Here is a 26,185-nt window from a genome sequence, read left to right on the forward strand (position 1 = left end):
GTTAAAACCTCCCCCAGCATCAAGGCTTGGCACCACATAAATGTGATTTATGAAAGTGGTTCTCAGTTGCTCACCTGCATATCCTGAGCACTTTCTGAAACTTGTCTGAAGCATGTTAAGAGTGTAAATACTCCTTTAGGTTCTCAGAACATTCAAATTGTCACTAGCCAGATCGAGAGCCAAGTGTTGTATATAAACAGCATTCACACAGCTCGATTGTGACACAGCTAGGGTTGGTATGAAACAGTACATAAAAGGTCAAACCAAAAGCATATCAAGTGTACCAGAAGATTACCTATCAGTGCAATTATCTACCAATGTTCCATTATTAATACTGAATTTCTGAGGAAAAAAAGTAGTGGAGGGATAAACACAACTACAGTTTAATGTGTAGAAGGAAATAAGAGCCAAAAATATTAAAATTGAATACCTTTCCTTTGCCCCTTACACAACCAATAATTGACAATTAAGTTGGAAACAGTTAGTGAATCAAAGATGCAACTTAGATTAAGGCTTTAGGGCTTAGAACAGAATGAGGTCAGCGAGACATCACCAAATCAGAATGGCAGGATGTGCAACCAAGGTTCTTAAAGAGATAAAGTTACTAGGTGATACTTCCTTCCTATCCCACACTCTTCCATTGGTCTGTCATCAATTCCTTGCAGCAACCTTCATAACTAGAAGCTGAATAACTTCAAGGTTCAATCATTTTGGCAGAAGAAAATAAGCTTATACAACCATATTTTGTTGTTCTAATTATTGTTGATATAATTATTGTTCACAAGAGACATCTAGAAAAGTAAAAAGTGACCTTGAAGCAAATTGGGTAAAAGAAATAATTGATCCCGATTCCCAACATCTCCAAAGATAAACTCTTATTAAAAATCTACACATGCAATGGTGAAACAGGTCCCCTATGCACATTAAGGATGAACTACACATGGGCTTGTTCACCAGAGATGGTAAAGAACTGGGAGAAGTGTTACTTTGGACATTTGCTATATGGGGTCATTAAAACATTCCTAGCAATAGGACAAGAACAAATTCAGCAATATTGAACCTAGCTCTACATTGTTGCACCTTTGAAGTTTATGTGGCTGAAGCCAGACTCTGATTTTGCCAAACAAGCCCATATCGAATCAGCATCCAAAAACAAAGCCATAATACATAGCAGAGGTAGGCCATTCAGGCCATAGAGTCTGCTCTGCCATTTAACGAGATTGTGAGATCTCACCGAGTGAACTGTCAGTTGGCTTTCTAGTCTAGACGATCCTTCATCAGAGATGATGAGGAGTCATCTAGCCTTGAAACGTTAGCTTTCTCCATCTCCATAGAAGCTGCCTGACCCGCTACTATCTCCAGCATTTTTGTTTTCAGTTCGGATTCCAGCGTCTGCAGTAACTTGGACCTGCAAGGCTGATCTGAGCACCACTTTCCTCTCCTTTCCCCATAAGACTCGAGACCCTTCTTGATTAAAAGTTTGTCCATATCTCCCCTGAATATACTTAACGACCCAACATCAACAGGCCTCAGTGGTAAAGAGTTCCACAGATTCACTACCCTCCAAGAGAAGAAATTCCTCCTTATCTCTATTTTAGATCCTTTACTCTGAGATTATGCCATCTGATCCTAGACTGTGCCACAAGGGAAAACAACTTCTTAGCATCTACCCCTAGAAGTCCCCGAGGCATATTGTTTCAATAAAGTTGACTCTCATTCTTCTTAACACAACCGACTTGGCCTCTTCTCTTAGGTCAGGCCCAGTATCAGCCTAGTGAACTTATTCATCAGCCTCCAGCTGCAGTGTAACTTTCCTGAGGGACGGACTCAATGCTCCTCATAGTATTCCAGCTGTGGGTCTGTGCAGTACCTTGAACAGTTCTAGCAAAAAAAAATCGCTACTTGTATATGCCATTTTCTTTGAAATAAACCCCAAAATTTCATTTGCCTTCACCATTACCTGCTGAAGTGGATGGTAGTTTTTAGTGATTTATTGTCGAGGACGTCCAAATCTCTACGTTCTGTAGCTTTTGGCCGTCTTTCTCCATTTAATTATTCAGCTCCATTTTCCTTCGAGTCCAAGTGTACAATCTCTCATTTTCCCATATTTTTTTTCCATCTGCCACTCACTTCACTTGTCTATGAGCGTCTGCAGACTTGTGCCATTCCTACTCACTTGGCTTCCCATCCATGGTGTGCCATCCACAAACCTGGCTAGCACATTCACTTTCCACAATCCAATAAATAAATTACATTGGGAATAATTCTATTCCCAGCATTGATGCCTGTGGTATTCCACTCGTTACAGGTTGCCATCCTGAAAAGGATCCCCTTATCCCAACTTTCTGCTTTCCAATAGCCAATCCTCTACCCATGCTAATATGCTTCCTCCAGCCCCATCTTATCTTATTAAGGAGCCTAATCGATGGCAAAATCTCTCCTTTGGGAAATTGTTCAGATGTGTATGGAGATTAAAAAGCAATCTCAAAAACTATTATATATCTGGTGGTAAATCTTCAAACATCCAAAATGCAAGGGAATAAAACTGAGAGGAATAAAAGACCAGCGGGAAAAATGAGGAGTCATTATATTTTATCATATGATCTACAGCTGCTACTTCAAAGATTGATACTGTGTCTGCCTCTGACAAATCTTTGGTTGCAAAATGGCTCTCAAGGAGCAGTCACCTTTACCATTGTCTCATTCTCTCTCCACTCTGGTCCCTTCCCAGTCTTGCTGTTGCTCCCTGGCTGGGCATGCTCACACCATTGTTGTTTATCCCTCACAGCCTCCGTTTGCAGCATCCTAACTTCTTCTCCTCATGGATAGAGCGCCAAACTCATGCCAGCTACAAAGAGCTGAAGGCAACAGCTAAAAGAGGCTCTCCACTCATCGCCCACCTGGAGTCCAGAATTTCACAGCCCATCAGCTGCACCACATTTCAGCGCCTAAATGTAAACACAAAACAAGCAAGCTCCGGGGGGATTTCCTGCAGGATGCAGGCAAATGTGGGACAATCTCTTATTGGCTGCCCGGGTACAGAGCTCAAAGTGTAGCACAGCCCGCACAGTTTGAAAGGCAACAGGAGGAGATGTACAGAGGCCTCCAAAAGCTACATTGTATGTAGAGAACAACAGGAAAATTTCAATGGGCAAGGAGAACGAAACAGAAGGCAAGTTTCCAATGCCTGAGAGGAAACTGAGTCACCATCCAAAAATTATTCAAGAATTTGCTGGTGAAAGTAAAAACTGATTTAGTGGTCCCTAAGTATAAAGGAGAAAAAAAAAAGTATCTTCTGTCAGGTTATCGAAAATGTCCAAATCTTGCAAGAATAAACAGCAGCAGAAATACTACTGGTAACAAAATATAACTATATCCATCAGTACAACAGCTTCTGGTTTCTTAAAACACTTGGTAAAAAATTACATTTGTATATAAACTACAAACTTCTATCCTCTATGTTAATATACTTAATAAATATCAACACACCTATATTTTATTCCACATTGCCAAAATGACCTCTGATCATTTGTGCACATTAGCTCCTACATTGTTTAGAAATTGTATTTGTAACATGTAGCACTGGCTGAAACCTTCGCTAAGTAATTAGTTTCACACTGCAAAACATTAATGTGATAGATGCCATAACTACTTCTTTCATAAAATTATGAACATACAAAAATACATCCTAAAGGTGTAGCATTCCATCAAATTAATGTGTAGACAGAAAAGGGCTACACAATCCATTAATAAATTTGTTCTGACCAAGGAAGTCATATTGAAATATTCTGTTCCTTGCTGCACATTGGAACTGATAACTATCAATCCTTGTGACTACAGAGAATCCACCTTCAACCAGCAAGTGCAAGTGAGTGTGCTTACATTCATGAAAAATGAAGCCATCTTAAAAGGTGACCTGACACATCTTTCCAAGTGAGATTCACTCTTTTGAATGAAAGCAGGCTTAACCTACTTTCTCGTCCCACTCTGAAAGTAACCAGCACTGGGCAAATTAAACAGTTTGGTATTTATCCGTCCTGCTCTTTCGTGCCCGCACAATGATATAGCTGGGCAGGCGTGGAATTTGGCTGCATTGGTTTAGAACGGCCCCAGGGAACGTAGCAGTTTCCCAGAGGAGAGCAGCAACAGCAGCAGCAGCAGCAGCAATTGTCACGTCTCTGCACTACAACTTGCTTTTTGAGACTAACCAGCTTCTTGGCTTCATAGGCATCCCTTTCATCTCGGAGTTTCTTGTTCATCTCCCTGATTGAAAGAAGAGAATTGATTTGCAGTTAGCAGCCATATGCATGCCTCTCTCTGCATAACAAGTTAACATATACTCAATGCCACTCACTAAGTCACAACTCTAGGATGATATCCCCATTTCAGACCCATAGTAATCATGTTAGCTTAAAAGCCTCATATCTTTAGCATTACATGGCTCTTTGATTTAAATGGCCTTCTGAATGTGAAAGCATCCATAGAAAGATAAAACTCAGTGGATGCTGGAAATCTGAAATTAAAAACAAACTGCTGAATAAATTCAATAGATCTGGGAGCATCTGTTGAGACAGAAACGGGGTTAACATTTCAAGCTCAGAATAACTAAGAGAGTCGTACTGGAATCAAAATGTTAATGGTTTCTCTCTTCCGCACTTCCTATTTTTATTTATTAAAGCACCCATTGCTATAAGACCCAACCCTTCATTGTTCAAAGGGCATGTTTCATCTACCAAGAGGGTGGAGAGAGGAGGGGCGCCAGTAACAGTCCATGGTATCCAAAGTAGCGAGCTGTTTGCTACTACTCCTTCACACTGCCCTTTAAGCACCACACAGTTTCAGTACATGTGCTAGCACAGCAGGCATATGCTTAGCTTCCTGCAGAGAGTGCGACAACAGGATGGCTCCACAGGGACAGACTCTGTCAGCATCACCATGACAGGACTGCATATTTTTCCACAAAATACAAGCCACAGGAACATGAGGCAAAAACATGTACATGCAGTTGAAAAACAAATCAACTATGAAATGATGGAACAGCAACACAGACTTAAGGGGCTGAATAGTTATCTATTTCAACTTTCCGTGTTCCCAATATGGAGAAGTACTTTTCTCAGTGCTCTCATTTCCATGCATAAAACAGACAATAGTTTAACATAGTGAACATCAAGTTTACACTTTGATTAATATTGTTAATTTTAAGAAACATATTGAAAAATACCTCAGGGCAGCAGGAAAATGACTAAAGATAAATTCCATCAAATGCATTCTTTATCGAAAGAGTAAAACATTAATGTAATTAAATTGAGATAACAAGATGTAGAGCTGGACGAACACAGCAGGCCAAGCAGCATCAGAGGAGCAGGAAGGCTAATGTTTCGGGTCTGGACCCTTAAGGAAGAAGGGTCCCGACCCGAAACAACAGCTTTCCTGCTCCTCGGCCTGCTGTGTTCATCCAGCTCTACACCTTTTTATCTCGGATTTTCCAACATCGGCAGTCCCCACTATCTCTGATGTAAACAAGTTGCAGTTTTTCAGAAAAGCAACATTCAAGGGTTGAGCTATGTTTTCTACAATCTTGCCAGTGATTAATACCAAAAATAGTAATTACCTGAGAAGTTCTAGTTGCCTCAATAGACTTTCTCTTTCCTTTTGCATGTTCTTTGACACCTTCAGGACATCCCTGTTCACAGAAAAAAAACTGAATAATAGCTTCATGATTTTATTTCGCAGGAGCTGGAGCTTAGCCTGACCAAGTGCAAGTTCAATGGAGGGAATCACAGTTATGTTTGATCACATGATACATGCTGTTACATGTGAGTTGCCTTCCCTATCCCCTTCCAACACTGGGACCATTCACTCATTGATAGAAATATGGCCTACCATCAGCTGAAGAGGAGTTTCAAAGCTTCCGCATATCCATTACATTTGGACAATGCATCCATGTTGTATCTCCCTTACTGCTGCTTAGGCATGGGACTGAGAAATAGAACCTGGGGGCCATCTGTCTTTGTATGCCCAGTTAGTGTCACCCCAGGGCTCCAGTTATCTAGAAGATTAGACAACTTTCTTGCATAAATATTTTACTCGTAGAAATATAAAGAGCAATGGTGAATGGGAAGTTCACACAAAGGCATGTGTACACAGCCTTGAACAATTCATTTATTTTGTGTGTTGCATTTTCAAATGTACTCGATATCTGATCTGAACTGGCCTTGCAAACCCAACAGCCACATCAAAACAGAAGATGGCTCATTATCACCATCTCAGGGAACCAAGAGTGGAAAATAAATGCTGGCCTCAACAGTGACGGACTTGTTCCAAATCCAAGAATGAATGATAACCCAGGGTTTCAGGGCTTCTGGTTGAGCAGATGTGGTACAGTAAGTTAAGCAGTCTATATGTGGAACCGCAGGAGAATGGTGAGATACTAAGTGAGTATTTTACGTCAATATTTACTGTGTAGAAGGATATGGAAGCTAGAGAACTTGGAGAAATAAGTAGTGATTTCTGGCAAAGTGTCCCTAGTACAGAGATGATGATGCTGGATACCTTAAAACACATAAAGGGTGGATAAACATCCCTGGGACTTGATCAGATGTATCCTAGGACTTTGTGGGAAGCTAAGGAAGGGATCGCTGGGCTCTTTGCTGAGATATTTGTACCATCAATAACCACAGGTAAGGTGCCAGAAGACTGGAGGATGGCTAATGTGGTGCCATTCTTGAAGAAAGATGGTAAGGAAAAACCAGGGAACTATAGACTGGTGGGCCTGATGTCAGTGGTGAATAGGTTATTGGAGGGGATTCTAAGGGATAGAATTTACATGTGTTTGGAAAAGCTAGGACTGATTAGGGATAGTCAACACGGCTTTGCGCATGGGAAATGGTGTCTTGCTAACTTGATTGAAGTTTGTTAAAGAAGTCAAAAAGGAGATTGATGAAGGCAGACCGGTGGGCATGATCTATATGGACTTCACAAGGTTCTGCATGGCAGACTGGTTAGCATCTTTGGACTGCTGGAGAAAACCAGAGCACCCAGAGGAAATCCGCACAGACATTGGGCAAGAGTACAAATGTAACAGACAGTCACTCAGGTGTGGAAGCCAATCTGGGCTCCTGGCACTGTCAGGCAGCAGAGCTTTTGGCAAGGCAAATCACTGCAAGCCTTATACACTTAGCGGTAGGGTCATGGGGGCTGTTGCTGAACAAAGAAACCTTGGGGTGCAGGCGCACAGTTCCTTGAACATGGCATCACAGGTAGACAGGGAGATGAAGGCAGCATTTGGCACACTTGCCTTTATGGGTCAGCGCATTGAGTACAGTCGTTGGGATGTCATATTGTGGCTGTATGCTTTTGGAATACAGCATTCAGTTCTAGTCTCCCTGCTGTAGGAAAGATGTTGTGAAACTTGAAAGGATTCAGAAAAGATTGACAAAGTTGTTGCCAGGTTTGGAGGGTTTGAGCTGTATGGAGAGGTTGAATACCCTGGGGCTGTTTTCTCTGGAGCGTTGGAGGCTGTGAGGTGACCTATATAGAGCATTATAAAACCATGAGGGACATGGACAGGGTGAATAGACAAGGTCTTTCCCTTCCCCCGCCCCCCCGCACCCCGAAAAAGGGTGGGAGAGTCCAAAACTAGAGGGCACAGGTTTAAGGTGAGGGGGTAAGGTTTTAAAGAGGGACTTAAGGGGCAACTTTTCCACACAAAGGATGCATCATTTATGTGGAATGAACTGCCAGAGGAAGTGGTACGTGCAGGTACAGTTAACAACATTAAAAACGCATTTGCTCAGGGACATGAATAGGAAAAGTTTAGAGGGATATGGCCAAATGAAGGCAAATGGGACTAGTGTGATTTGGAAAACTTGGTCAGCACACAAGGTTCTGTTTGAGTCTAAGTGACGATGCGAGGTATCTACATGGCAGGATATGACAAGTGACAGCAGTGAGAAAGGGAGGTGGTTTGCATTCTCCCGAGGGTGTCGACACTATGAGAATGCAAGAATGATACCGTGCTTCTGAACAAGCCCGTTTTGGAAGTGCGTCAAATGTGTGAGGCTCTTTTATTGTGTAGAACGAAAGGAGATTGAGAAAGTGGCAGGAGAGTGCCTCTGAAAATCCGGACCCCCACAATGACCGAACACCCATGCAACAGTTACATGCCTGTTAATGTGTTATTCTTTGAAGGGTTTTGGAGCAAAAGGCACTTAGATAAAAGGAGCATGTTTATTTTGGATGCCACCAGCAGGTGAAGCAACAAGCTCACACATACAGAAACGCAGCATTGTGGCCAGACCGGTCCCTTCTTCATGTGAGCTGGCAGCCATTTTAAGCATATTCCAGTGAGGAGGTGGGACACTCCTCCTTCAACAGCAAGAGTGAGGGAGCTTAGGAGTTAGTAGAGAGGGAGGAAACCGATACAGCCTCAGCCTCCAGGCACGGTCTCCTGGTTCCTGAAAAAGGTACTGCTACAGTAGAGTGATAGCAGGACCAGCACACGGCCTAGAAGCCCACTCTACAAGCACTGTCAGAAAGGGGGCGCACTGCCTTCCCAATTCCAAGCTCTACCTCCCCATCACCTCCAGCACACACGGCCCCTTCATCCTAAGCCTGGTGACAGAGCAGCATTGCAGTCGCCACAGATACTCCTGCATCCTGTCACAGCCAGCTGATGAAATGGAACATGTCTGCACATGCTCAGAGTGCCATTTTGGACAATCGCTCCAGGGGACACACTGGTTGTGAATGCCACCAGCAGGTGGAGCAACAAGTGAGCACATGGGAGGGGCACAGCATCATGGCCAGCTGACATCACTGGTCCCCAACTGTGCGTGTCATGGTGGCCATTACATCAGCCATTTTGGTACCCGGGTGAGGAAGTGGATCACTCCTTCCTCAACCTGTACCTCGCCAAGGCCAGTTGACCTCAACGGCAATTACGTGTGCATGGCAGCAGTTTTGGATTTGTGGATAATCACTTACTGAGTTAAAACCGCAATCCTCCAAATAATTGTTCAGACAAAACAAATAGGGCAGCAGTCTATTGTCTCACCCTGAAAGCTGACTTCATTTTACGATCAAGGAGAGATGCTTAGAGCAAGTTCAACAACAATGTTATCATTCTCTTGACAAAAGACAACCAATGCTACTGTCAAGTTGTGACTTTATGCATATCATTAATAACAATGCTCTTGCAATAGCACCTTTAATTTTTCACCCAATTTGGCGACCATTAATCAGATCTTTTCTTTGTCATTTGTGGGCCTTTACAAGAATACATCAGATTCAATTAGCCTTAAGAGTGTTCCAGCTTACTTTGCTATACATGTACATTGACAACACAACATGACTTGTATTGGAGATTACTAAATTATTTAATACAAGCTAAACTTAACTGCGTTATCCCCAACTTGACCTCTTCGGGAAAAGAACAAATTGATACTTGAGTCAAATATGTAAAGTGAAGAATATATAATGTAAATAAAAGTAGATCCTTCAACTTAGCTTGTGATATTGCTTAATGGGTTTGTGAATGGTGCTGAATAGGCCAACTGTTTTCCCATCTCTCACAAAACGTATGTATACTGTGGAAAAACTCCCGACAGCAGTACTCACTATTGCATTAATTTTGGGGGAAAAAAAGTGAAAGAATGAATGATTATGAATAACTGCAGTAGTCAGCTATTGTAATCTGCCACACTGAAGAACAAAATTTGGATTTAGGACTCAGGTTATGACAGCAATGTGGTTTTGTCGAGATTTACTCCAAGCCATGGGCAAAATTTCCTCTGGCAGCTCATTCCATACGCACATTGTCCTCTGCTTGAAGAAGCTGCCCCTTAGGTCCCTTTTAAATCTTTCCCCTCTCACCTTAAACCTATGCCGTCTAGTTCCGGACTCCCCTAATCCAGGGAAAAGACCTTGGCTATTCACCTTGTCCTTGCCCCTCATGATTTTATAAACTTCTATAAAGATCACCCCACAATCTCTGATATTCCAGGGAAAATAGCCCCAGTCTATTCAGCCTCTCCCCATAGCTCAAACCATCCAACCCTGACAACATACTTGCTCATCTTTTCTGAACCCTTTCAAGCTTCATAACATCCGTCCTAGAGCAGGGAGACTGGAATTGCACACAGTATTCCAAAAGTGGCCTAACCAATGTCCTGTACAGCCACAACATGACCTCCCAACTCCTATACTCAATGCACTGTGGTCAGGTAACTGAATTTAGAAAAGATGATCAAACGATCAATGGAAACATACGCTAAAAGGTCTGAGGGTTCCTGATGAATTCATGTTTTAATCTATTTATGGATGATAAACAAATTGACTTCTAAGCAACAGCACACACTCATTAGACACAATCCACATTTAAATTACACTGCTGATCCAGTCAACCAAAGAATTCTCTTATACATATTACCTCGTCGTCGCATTGAGATGTGGACAAAGTGCTCCTTAACAGTTGAATCACTTCTGAAGTGTACCTTGAATACTCAAATCCCCATCAGAAATCAACTTCATAATTCTGTTCTGGTTTGCAACTTTATCTGTGACCAAATAGCTTGAAAGTCAGCAGAACACAGGCGGAGTGGAGATGCAGAAAGCAAACTGTTCTTTCCTTAGAGTCGGTAATTAAAATCTAACCTCCGGCCGAAGATTGATTTGGAAGGTAGATTTTTCTACTTGGTCATAATGAGGAACTGGCAAAAGCATGCCTTACCTATTGTCAACTGATTGGGCGTATTCCCTGAGAATTCATTACATGAACATCTGCAATCATTTACTTTGTCTCACAGACCCCACAAAGGTCACTCAACACGTTCAATTCTAAACAAAACCTTCATTCTCTATTTGGATGATTCTCTTTTGTTTTGGATGATTCTTGGCTGCCAATTAAACAACTGTTTCCTTCCTTTGCCTATCATGTTTGTCAATAGTAAAGAGAATTGTTGCGAAAGTTTGTTTTTAACGCTGCTACGATTCTTCTTCCCAGTTTGGGTCCCAGCAATATCCCTGAGGATTAGCCTTATGCTCCTAAGGACTCTAAAGCTATCTTAGCTGTTCTCACATTGGTCGACAGGGATAAGGGTTGTGTAGAGTATGAGATCGAAGAAAACAGGAGCTGACTGAATCCCCTGGTAAACAATGACAGCTGACAAGCATTCTGCCTATTGAACTCAATTAGTAAAGAAACCTACCTGGCTTTCATTTCATGTTCATAGCGAGCCTCATCTTGAAGGACCTGAAGATTTAGTCGTGTCATCTCTAAGTCTTGCTTCGTCCGATCCAGCTGGTCCTGCAAGTCCTCATTCAGCCGCCTCAATCTTTCATTCTGAATCCTCGTCTCTGTGTGTTCATAGTTATACTCCTCAAGTTGTAGTTCCAACTGTAAACACAATCAGACAGGATTCTTAAATCAGTGGGGCAGAATTTGTTTTCTTTTTAAATTTGGCCAAATCTGCATAGTACCCCATCCCTTACTGATTATCCATCTCCCACTTTCCGATCTGCTCCGACTTAAGTTCCTAATGTGCCATGGGGGAATCAGAGATCAAACACTGACTGTGCTGGACTAGTATAGCTTGGCCCTGCATTAACCGGGGCATTTCCCATTTCTGACCATTGGAGGCTGTAGCGTCATACCATCCTCAATGATGAGAAATCAAGAATTAGAATGGTTTTAGGTGAGAATAATGGCAGCGAGCACAAGACTCCATGTTTCAAATTAGAATTCCTTCATAACATCTGGTGGATAATCATGGAAGTGATCCATTTTAAAAGGGCGTAAATTAATTCTTAGTAAATATAAAACCAATTCAAAAATGTGCACAGTGACTGGCCAAAGAAATCAATCCATAGCTGAATCCAGTCACATAGAATAAAGAAAACATCCTAATTCTCATTGTCCATCAAACAACTTCAGCTCAGAGTCAGCAGGTTGTGGGTTCAAACCACAATCAGGGATTGATCACATTGTGTGATATTTCTCGGTGTGGTTGCGAGAGAGACAGAGCGCATTATACCATTAGAGATAATGGGAACTGCAGATGCTGGAGAATTCCAAGATAATCAAATGTGAGGCTGGATGAACACAGCAGGCCAAGCAGCATCTCAGGAGTACAAAAGCTGACGTTTTGGGCCTAGACCCTTCATCAGAGAGGGGGATGGGGAGAGGGAGCTGGAACAAATAGGGAGAGAGGGGGAGGCGGACCGAAGATGGAGAGTAAAGAAGATAGGTGGAGAGAGTATAGGTGGGGAGGTAGGGAGGGGATAGGTCAGTCCAGGGAAGACGGACAGGTCAAGGAGGTGGGATGAGGTTAGTAGGTATCTGGGGGTGCGGCTTGGTGTGGGAAGAAGGGATGGGTGAGAGGAAGAACCGGTTAGGGAGGCAGAGACAGGTTGGACTGGTTTTGGGATGCAGTGGATGGGGGGGAAGAGCTGGGCTGGTTGTGTGGTGCAGTGGGGGGAGGGGACGAACTAGGCTGGTTGAGGGATGCAGTAGGGGAAGGGGAGATTTTGAAACTGGTGAAGTCCACATTGATACCATATGGCTGCAGGGTTCCATTGTACTCGGTGCGGCTTCCTCTACATTGGGGAAACCAAGCGGAGGCTTGGGGACCGCTTTGCAGAACACCTCCGCTCAGTTCGCAACAAACTACTGCACCTCCCAGTCGCAAACCATTTCCACTCCCCCTCCCATTCTCTAGATGACATGTCCATCATGGGCCTCCTGCACTGCCACAATGATGCCACCCGAAAGTTGCAGGAACAGCAACTCATATCCCACCTGGGAACCCTGCAGCCATATGGTATCAATGTGGACCTCACCAGTTTCAAAATCTCCCCTTCCCCTACTGCATCCCTAAACCAGCCTAGTTCGTCCCCTCCCCCCACTGCACCACACAACCAGCCCAGCTCTTCCCCCCCACCCACTGCATCCCAAAACCAGTCCAACCTGTCTCTGCCTCCCTAACCGGTTCTTCCTCTCACCCATCCCTTCTTCCCACACCAAGCCGCACCCACAGCTACCTACTAACCTCATCCCACCTCCTTGACCTGTATGTCTTCCCTGGACTGACCTATCCCCTCCCTACCTCCCCACCTATACTCTCTCCACCTATCTTCTTTACTCTCCATCTTCGGTCCGCCTCCCCCTCTCTCCCTATTTATTCCAGTTCCCTCCCCCCATCCCCCTCTCTGATGAAGGGTCTAGGCCCGAAACGTCAGCTTTTGTGCTCCTGAGATGCTGCTTGGCCTGCTGTGTTCATCCAGCCTCGCATTATACCATTAAATAGTCCATTCTTCTCATGAGTTTAAACCCATCAGTTGAGATGACTGTGACACTATTACAAATATAGAAGACAGGTCTTCTGCTGTCCTTACCAACATTCTACCACCACCATTAAAAACCAAGCTGACCGATTAATCAGTGATAATGGGAACTGCAGATGCTGGAGAATCCAAGATAACAAAGTGTGGAGCTGGATGAACACAGCAGGCCCAGCAGCATCTCAGGAGCACAAAAGCTGACGTTTCGGGCCTAGACCCTCTGATGAAGGGTCTAGGCCCGAAACGTCAGCTTTTGTGCTCCTGAGATGCTGCTTGGCCTGCTGTGTTCATCCAGCTGCACACTTTGTTATCTATGACCGATTAATCATCTGCCTGTGGGGCCTGGCTAATGCAGACCAGTGGTGCATGACAGATAAGAATTAAGTACATTTACAGTTTACATCAGAAGCAGTAAGTAAAAGTAAAGATATTACAACACATACTACATTGCCAATTTAATACATCCAGAAATGTGGTCACACTGCAAATCTAACAATTCCCCTGGAAGGTTCATTCAGTAATCCTCAGAGCAACTGCCGACAATAAAGGGAACAAAACTCATACGCACTTTATGCTGTTGATCTCATCAGGTAATCGTAAGATCATCAATCATGGCAACTTATGACCATACATTCAAAAGGTTAAGAATAGGTCGTATAGTCTAAACTCTCCAATCCTTCATGCGCATGCCACTACACATTAAAATCACACTAAAATAACGTAGGCCAACACAACTTTCCCTCACTATTCCAACATCCCTCCCTTCCTGTAGTGTCCAAAAATCTACCTCACTCTTGAACATACTCAATGAAGAAGAACAGCCTTCATGAGTAAAGAATTCTACGGATTAATACTCTAGTGATAGAGGATTGTTAAGGTGTTTAGTTCCTTTTATGACTTCTCGTCTTCCTTTGCCCCCAAACAAATGTTCAGAACCTCCTCTAACTGTATAGTCCATGAAGAATTCTGCATTTCTCTAGCCTCATGTGCATCCATCATTCTAATCAAACCAGCTTTGGCAGCCATACCTTCTGCTATCTCAGCCCCAGGCTCTGGAATTCTTCACATATAACATTCTCTCCAGCTTTAAGATCTTCCAGAAAACCCATCTACTCAACAAACCTTTTGACCAGTCCGCCTAATATTTCTCTTTTTCAATCTGCTCCAGTTGGGGGTCCATTCGTATTTACGAAGGGCCTCAGAGCAGTTCAAAGGTGCAACACAATCAGTCATGATGCAATCATCTCTTGTTTCATCTGATAGTGTGACCTCAAATGGGATATGAATAATTTTCCTTCAACAACCACATCAGAATGCAGCCACGCCAGCATCACTGATTAGCTGCAGTCCTTTTCGACAGACCACTCAGTAGCCAAGGCATTCTAACTGCAGGCTTCGCATCTACTTCCAGTATCAGCCCACATACTCCCAAACAAAGAGGCGTGTGATTTCACGTTCAGTGCCAATCAGCAGAGAAGCTTTTGGATTGATGCACGTAGATCTCCAATTACGTCTATGTTCAGAAAGAAAGGAAGCGCATTGATATTATTTCAAAGTGTCAGGAACTGAAAAGTGGATGATTCACTGGTCCCATAACATTTACATTTCATTAAATTTCTTGGTTCAGAGTCAAAGTGACAGCCTAATAAGAGCCCTTTCTGTCTGCTTTTAAAAGACTCACATGGCAACAAAGGTTGCAGGCAAGGAAGTGCTCACTCATTTCATCAAATGTTGGACATTTGGGTAGTGGGAGATGACAGTCTCATTTATTGAAGTGGCCAGTAATGCTGAAATGGGAAAAATCAGAGAGTGTCACAAATAAGTGTCCGGACGTTATTCTTTCAGCTGAAAAAAATGATTAAATTTGGAGTAGACTTGTCAACAGACTGACATTTTTATATTACCTTTCACACCCTCAGGTCGTTCTAAAGCATTTTACAGCCAACCAAATTCTTTTGAAGTATAATTATTGTCATAACGCAATCGATATGAAAGTTGCACACAGCAGGCTCCTACAAACAATGTGATAATAAGCAGATCATTTGTTTTTGTGCTGTCAATTTACAGATGACCAGAGCACTGGAAGAACTTGCTTATTCTTTGAAATTCTGTCGAGAGATTTTTTTTTCAGGTGGGTGGGTGGGGGCTTAGTGGGAATCACCAGGCCACAGTTTAATGTCTCTTCCAAAACAAGTTCCTCCAACAGGGCAGTATTTCTGTAATAATTCCATTTCCTTTTAGGAGCTGATATCGAATCATATAATCCCTATACTGTAGAAGCCAGACTTTCAACGCATTGAGCCCACACCAACCCTCCAAAGAGCATCCTGTCCACCTACCCTATCCCTGTAACCATGGTGAACCCACCTAATCTACACATCCCTCAACACTACGGGCAATTTAGCATGGCCAATCCACTTAACCTTTGGACTACGGGAGGAAACTGGAGCACCCGGAAGGAAACCCACGCAGACACAGGGAGAACGTGCAAACTCCACATGGACACAGTTATCCAAGGCTAGAATTGAACCTGGGGCCATGGAGCTGTGAGGCAGCAGTGCTAACCACTGGGCCACCCCACCACCAATGGGTGGGCAATAAAACAATAATTGCCGCTCAGATTATTCAGGGATCCTATTAGCTTGATTCTGTGGGGTATTATTGTAGTGAATTTTAGTTTTGTTTCGGCCCTTAAGCCAAATGATACGCTACTGGCTAAACAGTAATTAGGCCAGATTGAGGACAGTATTTGGCAATCAGATTTAGAACCCATTCTTTCCTGTCTACGGACACAGGGTAAAAATCATTGCCCATCAGGAAAATCTATGAAAGCACTTCCAATTTGGGAACATACCCAAATCTTGAGGGTTACCAAAATAATTGGCTGCAATTCCAGAAGTTAAGTGGTTACATCTGCAGCAGAGCAAACCCCAAAAATGTACTGAAATGATGTACTTCGCTTTGTCACTAAAACACAATCGGGGGTGAAAGTGTATTCGGTATTGTTTGCTTTTTTTTTAAACGAGTGCATCAAGCGTTGACAGGTGTAAGAAAGACACATGAGAATAGTTTCAGGGATAAAAGACTCCAGTTACATAGCCTGAAGAACCTGGGATTGTTACCCATCGGGAAGAGAAAGTTAAGAAGAAATGTGATAGAGGCATTGAAAACCCATGAGAGGTCCACACAAAGATAAAGAAAAATAATTCTTTTGAAGAAAAGAGTTAAAGAACCAGAAGGCACCGATATAAATTGAATGGCAAAAGTCAAAGCAGTGATGACATATTGAAAGGATCTTTTTGAAAAACAAAGACAGGTAGTGATTAGGATCTTGAATGCATGATCAAAAAGGTGGAGGCACATTCAATTGTGGCTTTTAAAAGGATAATGGGTCAGTACCTGGAAGGAAACAAAATACAGAACCAGACAGAAAGGGCAGGGAATCTGGATCACCAGGTGTCCTTATAGAGGGCCAGCGTAAACATGATGGGCTACTTAGCCTCCTTCTTTGTCTGTAACCATTCTACGACTGTGCCCATTATTCCCAAACCAGAATTACACACTACAATGTTTGATTAAACTGTGCCACACCAGCAGCGCTAGATGCCTCAATGCTGGTTCAGTTTGACACCAGGCTGACGGCAGATGCTTCAGGCACATTGCTGTGCACAGCAGGCACCTTCCTGTGAAGCATGGCTCACGTACAATCTTGCCCTCTGGTGAACTGGCAGCTGACCTGGTATCATCCTTACCTCTGGCTGCAGTCCACGTGTGCCTGGTATCTCACCACAACCCTGCCTTTATGCTATCTCTAAGATACGCACTGAATCTAAATGACTGCAAGTATGAAATCATGCAATACTGTTTCTCCATTGACTGGACAGGTTGTATCTATTCATTATCTGAAAGGAGTTGGGGTAAGGTTATGGTCAGGGAAAAGAGGACAATTTTTTTGTGAACAAAGTACGTGCTCACACCATTTGCAACTTGCAAATGAGAAGTGATTTAGAATTAGATTTGGGTTTTATTGTCTCGTGTGCTCAAGTACAGGAATACAGGAGTATGGTGCAAAGTGTACAAAGTTACCATTCCCAGTGCCACCATCGGTACATAGGTACTTGGGAACAAAATCTGAGGCACAAAGTAGAAATAAATAAATAAAAGTTCAACACTTTTTAAGTGTTTAGCTATGCTGAGCTTGCACTCCCCGTAAGGGTGCAATCTCCTCCATACTGGGCTTGATCCCCTCCGTTTTGGGCTCAGTCTACGCTCCCCCCCGCCCCACGCCCCACACTCAATGCCAATAGTGGGAAACCTTGGCCTCCCTGCTCCTGCTGCCTCAGATACCGGAACATTTCTATTGCTGCCGTGCTGGGCTCAAACCCCGCTTGAGCACTCGCTCTTCCTGGCGCTGGGTTCAATCAGCGCAAAGACATTTCTCTCCACCGCCAGGAACCTTGCCTCAGAGGCACTGGGCACCTCAAAGCCGCCGATCTCTCCACAGAAGGTAAGTAGATCAAAGAAAGAAATAAAAATGCTGCGAAAGAAAAAGGAAAAAAAAAGTGGACTGAGTAGATGAGCTTTGGGCAGGAGGCCGCATGCTGTGCACAAGCCCTGCACCGATCTCAGTTATTGAAGAGATTGTGGGATGAAATACAATGTGAGGTCATGGTTTAGATTTGAGTATGTTCTAATTAATTCACACAATAATTCACTGCTGTTGTACCCAGCCCCAACAAGGGCCCTTCCCATTACAGCAATGACTGCCTACTTTGTGGATAGAAAGCGTGCAGACGTACCTCCACATCTCTGCCTCTCTTGTTACTGTGTTTGATACAGCTTACTTTACAAGTCTGTTGTGGGACACTATGTCACGTTATAAAATGAATGATGGTGACATGGATGCAAAATCGGTTGAGCAATATAAAACAGGAAGTAATATTTGATGGATATTTTTCTGGCTGGAAGACAGTTTGTAGCGGAGCTCTCCAGATGTCAGTATTGGGGCTCTTGCTTTTTCTGATTACAGATTAATGAGATTGATCTTGGTGCGCAGGGAGCAATTTCGAAGTTTGCAGATAACACTAAACTTGGAAGAATTGCAAACAGTGAGGAGAACAATATGGAACTCCATTGACGAGTTGATGCAATGGGCAGAAAGGTGGCAGGAAAGGTTCAAGCAAAGAAGTGAGAGGTGATGCACTTTGGTCAAAAGAACATGAAAGGCAAAACAAAATAGGAGATACAATTCTAAAAAGGGGCTAGAAGAGCAGGAATACAAGCGTGTATATGTGCACACATCACTGAAGGTGGTAGGACAGGTGGAAAGAACAGTAACTCAAGCACAAAATGTCCATCACTTTATAAATAGCAGTATAGAGAGTACAAGTTCAAGTAATTGTTGTTAAACTTGCACAAGGCACTTGTCAGACCTCAGGTGAAATATTGTGTACAGTTGTGGGTCCCACATTACGGGAAAAATGCAAATGCACTGAAGAGAGAACAGAGGTGATTTACTGGAATGGTTAGTGGTATAAAAACAAACCTCACCTATGAGAATAGATTGAAGAAGTTGGGACTGTTTTCTTTGGACAGAAGAGGCTGACAGCAGATCTGATTGAAGCTACAAAATCATGATTGCTTCTCCATTCAGCCAGTTTCCAATTGTAAAAGGAACAAGAATGCGAGGGCATAGATTGAAAGTGATGCGAGAAAAATACTACGGAATATAACTGGTGCAAGCACAATGAACCAAATAGCCTCTTTCTGCGCTGTAACAATTCTGTGATTCTTTTGCAGGCATAACTGGACGGAGAGGCAAATCTGATGCTGAGCGTCATACACCAGTGGTGCAGCTGTCATAGTTGAATAGCTGGCAATGTGTGCAAGCTGAGAGGTGCAACGGATTAAAATGTGCAAGGGCGAGTTGAAACTGCACCTGTTAGGTATATGTCACAATTGTTGTTAAGTGAGCAATAGGAATACGTTAAATTGAAGAATATTGGAGGCTAGTTAAGTAGTTGGTAGCCTATATCTACAATGCATTGGTTGACATTGACCATTTGTAGAAGACTGCTGTATCTTTTGTGGCCAGGCAATTAGCACCTCGGACTAAACCCAGTGGCCATTCTTGGTGCTGGTGCATGCACGTGCTCAGGCACTGTTTGTTGCACAGTTCTATTTAAAAATTGATCTCAGCAGCTCAAAATCGCAACGTCCATTCCAAGGGATGCAGGATTTATTAAGCAGTGTGGGCTAGTTTGAAGTAAAATGAGAAAATGGTAAGAATGGGTTCGTTGCTACTTTGTGCTGCAAATGAATAGCATGAATTGCTGACCACTTGCAACACCAATTATAAGAGCAGAAAACACAAATTTAACATTTAACGAAAGAGGCGCTGACTAAATTACATATCACATGCCTACTTTTAGAAACTACCAAATTTAGGCTCATTTAGTCTACTGTAACTGGTCCTGTCTGTGATTTGCCATTCACGACAATACTTGCCTAATTGGAGAAAGGTCACAAGGCAAATGGAAAGCTAAATGGAATCTGGATGCACATCACCATTGTCACGAATTCCACACTTCCAAATAAACACCTTCATAGACTCAATTTGTTTTGAAAAATGGTGAGATGCCATTCACTGCAAATTATATAGTTGCTAAGTGCAGCTTCAGTTTTTGTTTTCTCAATATCTGTTTCCATGGAGACTTCTCCCATCTTGCTCTTGGTCTCAAAAATGTGGCCATTTCATTCACTTAAAAAGGTGGTTACTAATTGCTTCTTCAGTCAGGGAGACTGCAACACTACTCCTGGAGATTCACAATGCTGTCATAGTGTGAAGCTGCTGTACTTTCAATTGTCCAGACAGCTAATTCAAGGGAGAATCATAGAACGCCTACAAAGCGGAATCAGGCCATTCAGCCCATCAAGTCCACACTGACCCTCTGCAGAACATCCCACCCAGATCCAACCCCTTACATTCTCCCTGTAACCCTGCATTTCCCATGGCTAATCAACCTAATCTGCAGATCCCTGACCATGCTAAATCGCCCAATCATCTAACATTTGCATCTTTGGCCTGAGAGGAAACTGGAGCACCTGGAGGAAACCCACGCAGACATGGGGAGAATGTGCAATTTCCACACAGACAGTCACCCCAGGCTGGAATCAAATTCAGCTCCCTGGTGCTGAAAGACTGTCCTGATTTCATGCAGAAAGTAGACATATTCATTTATCCCCCTCTAATCTTTTCTCCTTTCTCTGGTTTCCCCTGGTATATGATTCCAAGTGTGTCAGAGACCTCAGGTGCTGTGCACAGCAAGATTTTCCACTGGCTGTTGCTAACTTTTCAGACTGTGAAATGATATTAAAAAGGGTAGGCTAATCCCATCTCAGCCCAATTGTATTTATCGGAATCTAACTCATATTCCATTCACTTGTCCGGAATCACAGAGGGTTCTGTAACACTTCAGCTGATTTCAGTGCGTCCCACAACTTGCATTTTTACATAAAACTCCATGTCAAGGTCTCAAAATATTTCAACATACTTCTTAGGATTAGGAAGCAAAAAAGTGCGACAGAAGTGCCACATGAGAAGATATCAGAGAAAGTGGTGATTTGTAGATGCTGGGCTGGGGGGGACAAGGGTGTGTCATTTCTTACCTTAAAGAAAGATGACCAAACCTTAATCAAAGGGGTATGCTTTACAAAGTATTTTGAGGAAGGAGACAGCAATAGAGAGATGGAGATGTTTAGGGAGGAAATTGCATGTGTAGAATATAGGAAGTGACACAGATGTTTTGAATTTTGATTCTGAAGAATTTAGTTACCAATTTACTATTTTTTTTAATTCATTCATGGAATGCTGGCCTGGCCAGTATTAATTGCCCATTCATAGTTGTCATTGAGAAGGTGGTGGTGAGCTGCACTGCACTCCATTTCCCATAGATTAACCCACAATGCCCAGATTTGACCCAGTGACACTGAAGGAAAAAAATGACATATCTGCAATCCAGAGCGGTGACAGGATTGGAAGGGAACTTGCAGGTGGTGACGCTCCAAACATTTCTCCTTTTGGATGGTGGGTTTTAAAGGTGCTGTCTAAGGAGGCTTGATGAACTTCTGCAGCACATCTTGTAGATGGTGCACACTTCTGCTGTTGAGTGCCAGAACTGGAGGCAGTGAATGTTTGTGGATCTGTTACTTACCAAGTGGGCCTCTTTGCCCTAAATGGCATTAAACTTCTTGAGCGTTGATGGACTTATCCAGGCAAGTGGGGAATATTCCATCACACAGCTGAATTGTACCTTATAAATAGTGGACAGGCTTTTGGAATCAGGAGTGGAGTTTCTCATCGTAAGATTCCCAGCTTTTGACCTGCTGTAGTAGTCAGTGTTTATATAGCTGGTGCAGTTCAGCTTATGGTTAACGGTAACACCTCTGGCATGTTGATGGTGGAGAACAGTAATGCTGTTGGATGTCATGGTGTGACAGTCAGATTCTCTCATCGGAGATCAGACAAGTGAACAACCAGGAGCTTGAGCAATTTTAAAATCAGACCCCAATGAACTAGGGAGAGGAAGTGCTGCTGGCTATGAGAATTGTTTAGACTAAGATGGGTCACTTTATTAATAGTCCAATTCTTTCAGTTGTGCAGTTCATTCACTACTGTATTGAACAAACATCAGGAGCTTGAAACTCAACCAACAAAGAAACAACTTCTAGGGTTTTACTTGCTTACATGCATCAAGACCTCTAGAGGTCAAATCGAGACCCCGTTTACGAAAGCAAATCGGGGCCATCTGGGGGGGCATGGCAGTTTCCATTCTGCATTATGACATTACTGGTTTCTCCACAGGAATCAGAGCGAGCAAGATACAATGAGATTCCAGCAGTGACAGGCCCACTGTTAAGGTGAGAGGCTAAGTCTCTCGAAGATCATTGATATATTTTTTACATTGTCCCCTTAAACAAAGGCAGAGGCTTAAGCTGTGGAAAGGATTTGTTTCATTCGTGCTCTCAAAAGCCCTTCTCAAAACTGCCAATAAGCAACGCTTTTGAAACCCAGGCTATGTATTCACAGCAGAATTGTCATGAGTGCATAAGTCAGAGGGACATTTTACTCCCGAGGATGGTTTAGGGACCAATAAATAAATCGATCATTGTTGCAAGAAGATCGTATGCATAAGGTCGCTCATGTCTGTTCAGCAGTAAGCCATCGTATAAAGGCATAGCTGTAAAACAGGAGGTAAGGGTTGTATTCAGCATGAAGAGATCTATGAATTAAAATGGAAGAGAGATGCCACAGTTTGTAAACAAGGTAAAAATACCACATTAGAAACATTGGGAGAGATGGAGAAGCGCTTCACAGTTTCTCAGTCTACCAATGCACAATAAGTTTTGGACAGGTGCTAACATGTGCTATTCTGTACACTTGGCGAGGATATTAAATGATTTATCCCTAATAAAGAGAATTACCAGTGGATAAATCACAACATCAGTCTGAAGTGAGAAAGCAAGAACCGCAGATGCTGGAATCAGAGATAACAAAGTGTGGAGCTGGAGGAATACAGCAGGCCAGGCAGTATCAGTCTGAAATGAATAAAATACAACTCTAACCCGAACTTTCAAGACTACCATTTGTTCCGGAGAAGACAGGCCTCACTTCAATTGTGAAACTGTACAAATCTGCTAAAAGTTCAAGGAAGGAAATATCCAAACTTCTCCAGAAGAGGAGAAGAATGATTGAAATATTTACTAACAGAGAATTATATCCACCAACATTATTAAAGCTCATTCCACATGGGAATGTCAAGCTTATATTATTGAAATATCAAAGCTTCTGGAGCAAAATCTTATTTTCAGCATCAGGCCTGCTGGAACAAATTCCCCCTTCTCCTGCACCCCTCCCCTCAACACACCGAAACAACAAATCATTAGCTAGGCCTTAAATTTCCACACTTTCAGAATGAACACACTGGTAGCAGTGGCACTGAGCTGTAGCCAAAGAACAAGACGCATTCTCATGACTTGCTGCTAACCAAACTACGAATGAAAAGCTATTGATTTCACTATTTTCTCAGCTGAATGGGTACTAATCACCGCATTTGGCCACAACCTACCCCCCACTCAAAAAACAAGCAGTCAGTCTTCTGTTTAGATGCGTATTGTGCTACTTAATGAAACTATAAAGCCATAAGAAGTAGGAACAGAAGTAGGCTGTTCAGCCCCTCGAGCCTACTCTGCCATTCGATAGAATGATGACTGATGCAACATTTCCCATTTCCCTCCTGATCTCAGCCTTGAATATACACAAGGCCTCTAGCCTCACAGCGTTCTGTGGCAAGGAATTCCAAGGACTCTCAGAGAAGAAATTCCTCCTTTTCTCAGTCTTAAATTGGAGCCACTTTATTCTGACACTATGCCATCTGATCCTAGACTCTCAAGAAGGGAGATATACTCTCAGCATCCACCCTGCCAAACCTCTTAAGAATTCTATACTTTTCGATGAGATCACCTCCCATTCTTCTAAACTGCAGTGACTGGAATCCCAACCTGTTTAGCCTTCGTTGATAAGATAAACCCCTGTATCTGGAATCATTGAACTTTCTCAGCACTGACTCCAATGAAAGGATATCTTTCCCTAAATAATGTCACACATCCCACAAGCCAACCTCCTATCCATTGGCTCCATCCACACTTCTTGCCGCCTCAGAAAGGGCAATAAAAGACCCGTCCCACCCTGGTTATAATCTCTCCTGAGCCCTTTGGGCAGGCAGAAGATACAAAAGCTTACCATACCAAAAGATTGTAGATCAGTTTATTCACTGCTGTTATTAGACTTGTGAATGGCCCCTTCAAGTCTAATATTGATCTTGCTTTTACTGCACCAATGCAGCCCTAATTTTGTACACCTTGCTCTGTTCTATCACCCTTTGATCTTTGTACAGTATGATCTACCTGTACTGCATGCAAAACAAAACTTTTCACTATACATTGGTACAAATCAAGTTAAATAAGGCAAACAAAACACCTCACAGTATTCCAGGTGTGGTGTCACCAGCACCTCGTACAGTTGCAGTAAGATTTACGTGTACTCCAAACCCCTTGAAATAAGGGCCAACATGCCATTCACTTTCCTGATTACCTGCTGCACCGGTGTGCCAGTTTCCCGCTTTGAACACAATTAGCCTCGATTCCCTTTGTGTTGCAGCTTTTTTGTCTTTTTAAATAATACGAATAATAATTTAAATAATAATACCCAATATACAAGAATAATAGTATCCCTTTACAATATGAGCTAAACGAAAAGTCCTTCAGTTCAGACCATACAAAACCTCTAATCTTTTGGCAGCCTGATTGGAGAAGGGAAAATAAAACAAGGAGGGAAAGGCCAGATAAGAATAGCTAAGTTGCTCTATTATACGCTGTCTTGTGTGGCTCAAACTCTCCTACGTCACAATCAGATTGTCCTTACAGCCATTTAACTGCCATCTCTTTTTTTTGCCTCTCACACCATAGCTTGAACAAACGTCCAGTGCTTACTGAAACCATCAGGGGTAGGACAACTCATCGGCAATCTTTGTGGAACATTTTAGATGTGGTGCCCAATTCACATAGGTGTATCAAGAATAAATGGCATATGAATACACTTGCTTTCAAATACAACATCATGAGAGGAACTTTTTTTTTTGGCCACAGAATTTTCCTTTTGACAAAGAAAACAAACAAATCCCAAAATGAAACCCAGGTGAACCAGTAATTTGAAAAGGACTTGAGGTCTTCACATCATACCTTCTTCTGCTTTTGAATGATATTTTCTAAGTCTTGCTCCTTATTGCTCAGTTCCCTCTGTAGCTGATGGTTTCGGTCACTGTGCTTCCACACATCCTGCAGAAATATAGAGCAAGCAGAAGAAAATACTGCACTGCAGTAAATAGTTTGTCAGTTAGCAAAACAGAACAATTTAAAATACTCTATCCTTGATTAGGCTGGATTGTATTTTTAACATTTAAATTCAGGGACAAGCAGACCTGATGTTAGCCCACAATCTAGCTCCCAATATATTCTCACAAAACAGTTCTCATCACTGTCCTGTTACTAATGGTACATAGAGTGGCTAAATTTTAGGCTCTGGGGTAAATTTTTCTTCAGCCCAATTTCATAGGACAAGTGTGCACAAATCTGGGAAAAATCCATGATTTGATGGGCTATGCAAGGTATGAACACTGGTCAACAGACATGACCAACATGAATCCAGTATTCAATATGGTACTCCTCTCACTAAATGGGAACACTCCTCACTAACCTGCCCTTTCTCGTTTTATTGATCAATCATAGGGCAGCTCTGGGTACATTGCTTCTGAATTTGAAGCCATGCCGCCACTGTTAGAGTATTCATTCTGGCTTGAGTTTCATGAACTGAGATGTCTTCCAGGCTTACTATTTGCCCGTGGGCACTGTACATCAACCAGGGATTGTCTTGCTGGAAAAGCCAGATGCACATACAGTAGGTTATTTGGTTCCACCAAGCTGCTCTGCTATCTAATAAGACCGTGTCCGATTTGATCATAACATCAAATTCCCATTTCCACCTGTCCCTGAACCCTTCACCCACTTGCTTATCAAGAATCTCACCATCTCAGTCTTAGAACATATTCAAAGAGTCTGTTTCCACTTTTTTTTCATGAAGAAGAGTTCAAATTATTCATCCTTTGTGATGGTCACCCCGCCCTCTTGTGTTACGTTTCATTTGGCATCTTCCCATGGCTAGTTAGGCTCTGGGATAACCAATCTCCCACCCCATCTACTCTCTCCCTAGCTAAAAGAATTAGCTGAGACT

The 26,185-nt window shown here is 42.7% G+C and overlaps 1 protein-coding gene across 1 annotated transcript in view; it reads right to left on the reverse strand.

Moving 5' to 3' along the window:
- cracr2b (calcium release activated channel regulator 2B) overlaps positions 1 to 26,185 on the reverse strand; it is a 154,106-nt gene that overhangs the window by 43,855 nt on the left and 84,066 nt on the right. Inside the window, exons 8-11 of the mRNA XM_048546141.2 lie at positions 25,138 to 25,233; positions 11,208 to 11,395; positions 5,612 to 5,683; positions 4,209 to 4,263 (exon numbers count right to left, since the gene is read on the reverse strand). Of these exons, the coding sequence (XP_048402098.1) occupies positions 4,209 to 4,263; positions 5,612 to 5,683; positions 11,208 to 11,395; positions 25,138 to 25,233 (411 nt within the window). The remainder of the gene's footprint in view (positions 1 to 4,208; positions 4,264 to 5,611; positions 5,684 to 11,207; positions 11,396 to 25,137; positions 25,234 to 26,185) is intronic.

Source organism: Stegostoma tigrinum, chromosome 17, assembly GCF_030684315.1.
Source record: "Stegostoma tigrinum isolate sSteTig4 chromosome 17, sSteTig4.hap1, whole genome shotgun sequence".
NCBI lineage: Eukaryota > Metazoa > Chordata > Chondrichthyes > Orectolobiformes > Stegostomatidae > Stegostoma > Stegostoma tigrinum.